At 39.6% G+C, this 10,993-nt stretch overlaps 1 protein-coding gene across 1 annotated transcript; it reads right to left on the bottom strand.

Annotated features, from left to right (window-relative positions):
• Positions 1-1,808: 1,808 nt before the first annotated feature.
• LOC110580904 (proteasome subunit alpha type-1-like) lies at positions 1,809-2,892 on the bottom strand. Its single transcript, XM_044914917.1, has one exon. The coding sequence runs from the start codon at positions 2,874-2,876 to the stop codon at positions 2,085-2,087; it is 792 nt and encodes a 263-aa protein (XP_044770852.1). The 5' UTR covers positions 2,877-2,892; the 3' UTR covers positions 1,809-2,084.
• Between the last annotated feature and the right edge of the window lie 8,101 nt (positions 2,893-10,993).

The raw sequence follows: 10,993 nt of genomic DNA, 5'->3' as shown, positions 1-10,993 counted from the left end.
CCTTTATCCACAAATCCATTCTTGACTCTCTCTGTTCCGGACTAGGAGAAGAGCCTAAGTTTCTTCCTTCTCCCTAGAATTCCTCCCCACTCCATTCCTCTACGTCCATCTGGAAAAGCCTTGTTTTTTCCCTCAAGATACAACTTAAAATCTTCACTTCTTTGAAACTGTTCCAGCCACATTCCAAGTGTAGTAGGCTCCTTCCGCCTTAATGCATCCCTATAACATGAAGATATGTCCGTCATTGGTTTAGTTGCACCGTAGTGACACTGTTTGTATTCCTGGCTGGGCTGTAATATTAACTTCTCGAGGAAACAGATTGTCTTCGAGCATAATAGGTCTTTTTTTAAATTTTAATTCCAGTGTAGTTACCGTGTCTTCATTATCTTTGTATCTTGAAAATGGTCTTTCCTTATCTGTTCGTCCTAGACGTGTAATTACTTTTTAATCATCTGTCTCCCAATTACTCAGTAAGCTCTGAAGGGAGGGACCATATTTTGTTCACCACTCTTTACCTTTCACAAAGGTTGGCACATACAGGCACTCAAATACTTTTAGAATAAATGTGTACATTCGTATTAACTTCATACAAATGATAAATCTTTCTGTAAGTAGTCACAAAAAGGACAAGACAAGAGACTCTTGAGGGCTCTTGATTAACCTTTACTAATAATGTTTATGATTTATGGTAAATCAGAGATTATAGAAAAATTCATTTGGTCTGTTCGGATATAATTCATTTGCCATGGTCCCATGAAAAGCAAAGATCTAGAAAACATAATATCTAGGATTCTTATAAAAAGTTATAACAAGTAAATCAGATAAGAATATCAAATTGTCTAATTTATCAATGGCCCTATAAAATCAGCTAATATAATCAAAAGACCTACATACCTATTGTCATCTGCATACATTTATTTTGTCATTCAACACGCACTATTGATCACCTAAAATATGCAAGGCTCCTTCGATAGGAAGAATAATGGTCTCCCAGAGTTGTCTACACCTTAACCTTGGAACATATAAATATGTTACCTTGTGTGGCAAAGGAAGCTTTGCAGATGTGATTAAGATTGAAGAGGTTACTAAGACCAAAATTATCCTGGAATTTCCAGTTGGGCTCAATCTAATCACAGGAGTCCTTAAAACAAGCAAAAAGTAGAATAGATCAGGATGCACTCAGAGAGACTCAGCCCTTTCTGGCTTTGAAGATGAAGGAAGGAGGGCACAAGCCAGGGTATGCAGGCAGTTTCTAGAATCTGGGAACAGTCCTTAGCTGACAACCAGCAAGGAAATGGAATCTCAGTCTTTTACAAATGCGAAGAACTGAATTCTGCCAACAACCTGAATGAGCCTCCAGAAAGGAAGCCCTGCCAACATCCTTGATTTTAGCCCAGTGAGATGCATACCAGATTTCTTACCTATAGAACTGTACAATAATATATTTGTGTTGTCTTAAGTTGCTCTATTTGTAGAAATCTGCTATGGCAGCAGTAGAAAACTAATATAGCACTGGACTAAACTCTTACGAGAGAACAATAATCAAGATATTTTCTTAATTATAGTCTCTTTTTCAAGGACTTCTTGAAGACTGCACAACAGTTGGTCAGGAAAACATGTATGGACAAATAATGCCACTACAGTGTAATTAAACCTACAATAGAAATATATGAGTTTTATACTTCAAAAATAGTGATGGAATTAAGGCAAAGTCTACTCTATTCGCAGTAGGACCAGGGAAACTTTCAGAGAAGAGGAAATTTTAATATGGATTTTTAAGTGATAAATACTAGTTTTCTTTTTTTTTTTTTCACAGGCAGGTGAAACAATTTTATTTCACAGTTGTCTTTAAAACCACAAAGACACTATGTTCTTCATATAAAAACATCAGTACAGATACCTATACTTTCTAGAAAATGATTATATAGACCCTCTCAAAGAAAAATGCACACCATTATATGGTTTCAGACAAGTTGCTAGGGAAAAACACATCTGGACTGATTCCTACGTACAGATTATTGTCATCAGTACATGTTCCTGCATTCTTACAGATTTGATAATAAACATACAGACTGGCTTGTAACTTAATGTTCCATCGGTTCATCAGCCTTTTCTGCAGGTTCATCAGCAGGCTGAGCAGGCTGTGCCTTTCTCTGTGGTCTTTCTTCAAGACCTTCCAGGAATGGAGATACATCATCATCATCATAAATCGTAAACTCCAAGTCTTTACCAACAATTCCAATGGAAACATTCTTTGTAGTTAGGTCCTGTTCTGCAGGAAGCGTCTCTCGTAAGGCACGCAGACCATGTTTAACCAGTTCATTCAAATTGCACTCCATAAACCCAGACATATGTCTCTCCAAGTAAGTACGAGCTGATTGAGAACGGGCTCTAATGGACATGGCTCTACAGTCAAAATAGTTGGCAGATGGACAGGTTTGGAAAATGTGAGGGCCCATATCATCATAACCAGCAATAAGCAGCCCAACACCATATGGTCTCCGGCCATATCGTTGTGTTGGTATCTGGGTCTTGCTTCCAATTAGAGATACAAGACGAGACACAGGAAGAGGTCTGTCAAATACAAATCTGGAATCCAAACACTCTTGGCGCATAAAATTACATAACAGTCTAGCATCAGCAGTAAGTCCCGCAATTGAGATACCAATATGGTTGTCAACATGGAGAATTTTTTTCTGATGAGCTGCAAGCTCTAACTCTGCTCTCTTCAATGCAACCAACACTGCATGGGTTTTTGATTTCAGACCAACTGTGGCTGAACCTTGCTTGACAGCTTCCATTGCATACTCAATTTGATGAATCCTGCCCTGAGGGCTCCAAACAGTGACATCATTGTCATACTGGTTGCGAAACATGGTTCCGGCGCGGGTCTGGCTGTGGCCTCCTGCAGAGGTGCGGGTTCAGGAAAGTTCGATAAATACTAGTTTTCTAATTGGACGGATGGATAAAAGATGCAGCACCAGTTGGTAAAATGTTGGACTAAGAAGGGGTGCAGTTAGAGATGGGGTAAATAAATGGGTGTCACAGGGACTTCTTTATCACACAAAATGTTTTTGAATAAATAAGGTGGAAGGATTTGCATTTTAGAAATTATGATCTAGCCTCGGTGTACAGAATAGAGAAGAGGCAAGACTGTATGCAGGGAGTCTGCTACGATAGTCTGAGCAAGAAAGGATGAAGTATCTGCCATTTCCCAGAACTTTTATTGTGTCAGCAACTATACTGACACTTTATAGATATGTGTGTGTGTATATATATAATCTAATTTAATCCTTATTAGTCAGTCCTGTGAAGTAGATGTTATCTCCAACTCACAGATAAAGAAAACAAGGCTCCCTCCATAAAGATGCGTCCCCCCAAAGAGGTAACGAAAATGGGATTCAAACCCTGACGTTAGTGAGTTAAATAAAACTTGCACTCTAATCCGCTTTTCATGGCAGGAACAGGGGACTAAATTAAGAAGATGGGGAGAAACTTAATTAGTAAGATCGACTAGGCTTAGACTGATTAGATGCGGTGACAAGAAAGAGAGAAGTTAGGCTAACTACTAGTTTTCTGACTTGAATGATTAAAGATGGCACTGTTAACTAAAGCAGAGGCCATAGTAGATATGTTTTGGGACAAGGGTCGGGTGAGATAAAAGTTAAGTTTTGGGTGAATTTAAGGTGTGAACAGGATATCCAAATAGAGATTTCCAGAAGCCAGGTAGATACAAGCTTGGAGTTTAGAACTAGGACAGGGACTGAAGGTGGCATTTGAAAATTATCTACCTGTAGGTAACTTTCATAAACTAGAACATTTCATATAAAAATCTTGAAAAAAATCTCCTATTTCTAAGGGACAGGATAAGAGTCTATCTTCAACGCTTTGAGAGTCACATGGTCTACCAACTGAGCCAGCCAGGCTCTAATGGACAGAGTACAAGTCTATCTTTAACTCTTTCCTGAAAGAAATTCCCACCCGGGTTTAGGAGATGGCTCAGCCTCACATCAATGTGCTCAATGTCAGACTGGGGCTGATGGCAGAATGGCAGAGGACCAAGGGTCCAGGGATCCTACCCATGTGTCCTGCCTGATGGGGTCAGAGCCCTGTTCCCATGGAAGATCCTCTATGCCATACAGTTCTGACCCTCTGTGCCATGGCAGACAGTGTGAATGTAAGCATTTTGCTTTAGATAACTTTTTAACCCCTTAGAGAACATTCTGACTTCCGCCCTACCCCCTAGTTAGCTGCGTATCAGTCAATTAACAGAGCGACAACTCAGCCAAAGGAATAGTGAAGGCCAGTTTTGCAAAGAATCGTTAAATCTGGCTTGAGCTTGCTAGTGGAAAATGAGAGACATTTAAGACAAATACTGCTCCCTGTTCTCTGATCAAAATCTTTTAAATGAAATAATTACCGTCAAATATTCTGGTATGGAATTTCTTGAAACTGCCTGGTTACTTTATTAGAGGGGGAAGCAGGCGCTAACTGCAAAAGACTACCTCTGTTGTACCAGACACACAAGAAGAGATTTTCACCATTGCAGAGCTATTTATACACAGCCAGCTTCTGTGCTCAGTTCACACACACACACAACTCCCATTGATATCCGTGGAAGCTACAGACATGTGGCTGGAACAGAACTTGGCCCACGGAGCTGCTAGGCTTGGCATTCTTTTGCTCACTATGACAACTTCAGAACTGGATCTCTTAGCATATGAGCTCTCCGAGAAGAGTTCTTGATTTCTTTTTTTCTTCTTCCTCATTATCTTAACCTTGAAATACAAAATGGAGAGTGGAGACACTACCAGCCTCAGTGGTCCCTCACTGTATGAGGGACTTGGAGAAATGGAGACCTTCCAGGTTCTGGATTCAAAAACTTGACAAAAAGCGCTGTAGTCCCCAGGGTATAGACTAACAGTTTGACTTCCCAGTCACCCGGGAAATAAAGGCAGAAGATGTCTTGAAACAACTTTTGAACCCAGAAAATTCTCAAGTCCAAAATTTAATTTACAAAAGACCTGTTTCAATAAATGTTTGAGATCTGTCACTAATATGTCCCTTATCTTCTTTCTTATAGAAATTGTTCCTTCTCTAGTCCAAGTGATTCTGGTGGGGAGTAGGAAGACTCCTGCTCCCCGCCCCCCCTTGTATGGTTACATGTCAGACAAGGGAATCAGGGTATCCAATTCCCTCGCAAAGAAAAATTGGTCCAGAGGTTGGCATATGAACCAAAGAAAGATAATCAGTGTATGCTACTTCAAAGATTGTAGGAGCACAGGGAAACTGAGACTCCTGAGATCAGAAATTGAAAGGATTCAAAACTTTTAGCTCTTTGGGGACAGTTTTCTACCACTTAGAGAAAACTTGACAAATAATATAGCCAACAGAGAGGAAAGCAAAGATATTAAAGAAAAAAAAATAATTTGATCATCTCATTTAAGTACCTGGATCCAGTCATGCCTGACTGGATTTCCCCAGTATGAGAGAAAATAAATCCCTTTTATTCTTAAACTGGATTGAGTTCAGTCTCCATAATTTGTAGCCTGTGAAGATTTAACCAAAAAAAAAAAAAAAAACCTGTTCCTGTTAGAGATTATCTCCCCTAAAATGTACTTTTTCCATCCCATTCAAACACTCGTATTACATCAGCTCTACACATACAGAAACTTTCCTAAATAACCGCAGGGGAAATATGTCCTTTGTAAATTACCATGGATGCTCTGCACTCCAAAAATGAACGTAAAGCACAGCATCTCCACGTCTCTTCTCTATAGGGAAAGAGGAAGCCTTGTGGATGCGCTTTGAGGAAGCATTTCATTGTCCTGGCTCTTGCCCCGTGCAGCACCTGACGAAGGCTGAGCCCAGCGCGGATCCCCAGGAATGGATCTGGCAACTGGGAGAACATGTTACAGGGCTCAGTCCACTTGACCAGCAACCATCACTGAATCAGTTCCTCCCAAAATTGTTTGAGTGCATTTTTAGAGAAAGGAACAGTTCATGGTTGGTAGTTACAGAAGCCACTGTCTGCAGAGGAGTGAACCCCAAGGATGGAGGTGTCAAGGATGGGATTTTCAGAAGTGGGAAAGCCCAGAGGAAATCAGATGTCTTCTGCCACTGTGAAGTCATGCTGCTCACATCATCCCAAAGACGGAGGAAATGGGACTCAGCCTGGATATACATGGATTGGAAAAAGAGCTTACAAAACAGGTTTAGTTACCTTCATTTAGCACAGCAATGAATCCGCACAGAACCTTAATCGTTTCTCTGTGTGGTAGATTGCCATCAGTCATCCAGAAATATGTGTCACCAATAAATACCTACTCTCTACTTCCTGAGGAATTTGATTATTGAAGAAGTTGTTTGCTTTCAGCATGGTCTGATTCCTGACATCATTATCAGGGTGTGTTTTCTCACATATGGTAACTCATTTTCCAGACACTCACCTTTATACTCCTATTCATATGCGGGTTGCAATATCCATTAGACATAGAAGTCTCTCTCACCATACACACACAAACACCCAGCATAAAGCTAAAAAATGTTGAAGTTTAAGTAGTCTCACTCCTCTAAGGGAACTGCAAGCATTTATTGAACTGTAGGGGTAACTCTCAGGCAAGGCTCTAGTTAGTCACAACTTACATCTGTCATTTTCTGCAATTAAATCATCTTTAAACATTATGTTTCTCTTCCATTTTAAACTATGCATTTATTTATTACTGAGTAATAATAGGAGAGACCATTTAGAGGGCTTGCTATATGTTATGGTAAGCACCTTATATACATTGTCTTACTGAATATTCACAGCAACGTAAGACAAGTGAAGTGACCCCTATTTTGCAAATGAGAAAAACAATCCTCAGAGATGCGAAATAACCAAGCAAGTGGGATTGACTCCAAAGCCCATTCTCACATCCACTAAGTAAATTTCAGTTATATTGTTGTATATTTCCATGGAACTTTATATAAAAGGATCTCAAAAGACCAAAATCCTCTATGCATGAAGTTACAAGCACAGCAATCCCACTGATCTGCATATTTTTCCTCAATACCTTTCCCCTGAGTCTATACTGATCCTCTCAATTCTATCATTTTTGAATTCTTAGCAGTAAAGGAATGTAGGAGCGGGAGGATGAAGGGAAAGGGAAAGGAAGAGAGAAGCATACAGATTACAATGAATTTAGAAACCAAGGCAACTGTGACTCATGTTGGGTGACATTTCCCTCTGCCTCCTTCCAGTGCTGCCATTGGAGATGGGCTTCCTGCTGGTTGGGTTGAGTATCTGTTCCATAGTCTCACTACTTTACTCCCAGCACTCTTTTCCTACAAAGGGCTGAAGGTAGTGACCAGAAAACGATCTTTCTCATCCTTCCTCACAGGTCGGTTTGGGTTTCATGGAATCAACTGTAACTCTGCTCTCCCTCTCCCACTGATTTCCACGTTTACTTCGCCATCTTAGGCAGATGACTCATCGGCAAACGTCCTTTCTCTGCCCAGGAACAGCCAATTCCTTGCCTGGGAATTTTTAGTTAAGAACACACTTCCGGTAAGGACGTGTATTGCCTAGTGGGGCTTCCTGAGAAGCAGAGTGGCCCTCATATACTGGACGAGGGATGTAGAAATTTATTTGTGATCTCTACCGTGTTGCAAAGATGAAACCAAATCCTATTCTCATCTTTCTCCTCATCTGATGTTTAAAAAAAATGCTTGAAATCTTGCCCCACAAAAGAACATTTGCGTCAGATCTGTTTAATCTGATAATCATATATCCTCTTAGAAAGTTACCAGATAGCTTAATGTGTGTTAGACTGAAGTGTTAGGATTAGAACTCCTTGTAAGTGTAAAGTGAAGTTTTCCATGGCTATTCATATTATTATATAAAAGAAAAATAACAAAAAAGTGTTCTTATTCATTTGAGGAGGTAGCTGGTATTTGCTAGCAAAGGAGAACTGCCATATAATTAACTGTGTCAAAATGTTTTCTTTGTTCACGGTTAATCTAACTGCAGCTGCTAGAAGGCAGAATGCATAAATATGACTGTGTACTTTTAATTACAGAAAATGACAGGCGTAAGTTGTGACTGGAGCTTTGCCTGATACTGTTATAGGCGAAAATATGGCTCAGAAACTCATTGAATTAATAAGTAACCTTTTGTTTTTTATGGTGTCAAAATTTTATAGATGTTAATGGCCACGAAAATAAAACAAAAATGGAGAATTTTAATCAGCCAAAGGAAATGTAAAAAAAATCCTGTGTAACATATATAGAGAAATCATGGCACACAATAACCAACTTTATGCCAAATAGTATTTCACGCATGGGACTTTGTCTTGGAGAAAGAAGTGTTCCACATATGTAAAGTCTCTAAAGATACCTTTAAGAATTATTTTTTTTTCCCATTTTCCTCCCCATTCCATGCAAAAAGTCACTCCCAATTTAAATGTTTATCCTAGGTGCTCTATTAATAATGAAGAAAAAAATAGTTTCTATTTGATGATTTTTGTGTCCGATGGTATATAGCAATGCCCATACATGGAGAGATCCATATCCCTGGGCCCTGGAGTTCACTCCTCTCTCAATGTTTATGCCTGCAAAATAGTACTGACTAGAAGCGAAGTAACACTTTGTTCTTTGGGACATTGTTCCCCTCCTCTACCATTAATAGCTGAATAGTATAGCAGAATGTTCACTAGGCTTTACATCAAACAACACGTTAGATCTTCTTTGTAGCCCTGAATACTTAAAAACGTCTCTGAAAATCAGTTAATTCTTCTACAAGGATGAGATGGGTTAATTCATGTTTAAGTCTTAAATATAGTGGTTGCTCAAACTGTTATTTTTAAAAATTTCTTTCTGGCGATTATTTTCTAAATCATCCTCTTTTAGATAACTTTCTTCTTTTTCTGTGCAGTGTCAGGCAGATAGAGGATGCGGTTTTGGTTAGAGAGGTTTCGGGAGTCACGGTCAGAGCTGTGGATAAGTGCTGTTTTCCAGCTTTCTTGTTGTCTTCATTCCACTATTTTTCCCTCTACTCAGTCACTGTGGGGGCGGCTGTCACCCTGGTGACAGCCGTTTTGTGCTGCGCATGTGGTGTGAACACTGGCCGAGTGCAGGGTATAAACAGGTTCTGCTGTCGCAAGTAATTCACTATAAGCAGATAAGCTATTGCCTTTGTTCTCTTGGAGCTCTGCTGTTGAAATACACTAATAATAGAACACGTTCGTTAAAATTGTGCCTCTCCATCTCTAATTACTGCATGCCAACGTATTCTGACTTCTACTGTCAACACCTGAGGGCTGTGGGTGATTGTTTCAGACTGTGTGCAAGGGGGTTCTTCCCCTCATCCTGCCTTCGCCCCCCCGCTGCATCGCCTGTGCGGTTCCTGGACTGATTCATTTCAATGTGCCGAATGGCTTCAACGAAATAAAAATGAGCATTCAGAAAATATTTTCAAACCAGCAGATGTTCATTGTGGATTGACTCTGTTTAAGGGAAAATGGAACAGTCCCAGACTTTGTTTAGTTAAGTCAGTCTATTCATTCTTGAGTTCAACTTACCTGATGTTGGTGAGGACAACTCTTCAACGCCGTCCTTACTCCTGCCTCTTCCCCAGAGTCTCCACACATCCTCGACCAGGACTGAAACCGTGGGGCTTTCTTCCTGCTGCAGGCAGTCAACTCTGCTCAGTTAGGCTTGAGGTCTTAGAGAATCTCCAATCCAGTTTCCAAGTTGCATCAATGAAAGAAACTCCGCGCTAAACGAATGATCCAAGTTCTCAGAGTAGCCAAAGCACAGGCAGAACAGAAATCCAGATTTCCCATCTGTTGATCTAATATGCTTTCTGCCTCACTTTATTGTCTGTATTTTTTACTGGTTAGTTCATGTCACTGATGTTGCTGATAAAATGTGAACAGAAGTTGTCAGTGGAGGTACAAATCCCAGGCCAATGTGGAAAGTATATCACTGCCAGAACTTCTGTTCGGTTTTTGTTACATCTGCTTGGGATTTTATGCTCAGATTACACGAATCTTCTAAAAGACCCATGCTATTTTCGTGCCGCTTTCATTTACTCCCTCCTGATACATTTTATGGAATGAGATCAAAATGATCAAGTACATTGCATGTACTTGCACACTCAAAGTTGAATTTTAGGTGCCTCCAGAATTTGCTCGAATTCCATAATCTAAAACCTCAGTTGAAGCTGGGCTGTCCTCCAAGTTTGCTCTAAGCGAGGTGCAAGAGCATCATGTACTTTCCAGAAGATCCAACCTGCTATTTCTGAAAGAAAGAGTATATTACCCCTAGTATATTTACTAAAGGCAAATTGTTTTTTAATAGATAGATTGAGGAGGCACTTATTAAAATACTGATTCTTATCCATGGATGAACATAGATGTATTTTTCCTTGATTTAGGCATTCTTTCAGACCCTTTATGATTGTTTTAATAATTTTCAGTGCCTTTGTTTGATTTATTCTCAGGCATTAAGATGTTTTGTTTGCTGTTGATCATGTTTTTCTAATTTGTTTTTGTAGACTTACTGGAACAAAGTTGATTTTTATGTTGATCCTGAGTCCAGCATCATAACAGAACTCTCTTATTGGCTCAAACAGTTTGTCTTTCCATTTCCTGACTTCATCTTGTACCCCCAGCTTTGCTTTAACCACACTGAGCTTAAATAGTTCCTAGAGTTCTCCAAGCATTTTCCTTACTCAGAGCCTTTGTTCTTCCTGTTTCCGTGCCTCAAGTGTCTTCAGCTCTTCAAGTGATTAACTCATTTGTCTTTATCTTTCAAGACTCCATTTAAAAATCAACATATTCCGAGAGTTTGTTTCTGACCACACCATCAAAAGTGGGCTCTCCCTCTATTTCACTTTTGTGAAATCACCAGCATCAAGTTTTACATCCTTTGAAAAATGTATCACAAGCTGGAAGTATTTTTATTTACTTATGTATTTACATCAAAATACAAGTTTCAGTGGGGAAGGAAT

This window comes from Neomonachus schauinslandi, chromosome 5, assembly GCF_002201575.2.
Source record: "Neomonachus schauinslandi chromosome 5, ASM220157v2, whole genome shotgun sequence".
Classification (NCBI taxonomy): domain Eukaryota; kingdom Metazoa; phylum Chordata; class Mammalia; order Carnivora; family Phocidae; genus Neomonachus; species Neomonachus schauinslandi.
Note: the sequence above shows the minus strand (reverse complement) of the source record. Positions and strands in the feature narration are given on the sequence as shown.

Excerpts from the sequence above, each read along its gene's own strand:
- LOC110580904 (XM_044914917.1), bottom strand. The coding sequence starts at position 2,876 with ATGTTTCGCAACCAGTATGACAATGATGTCACTGTTTGGAGCCCTCAG.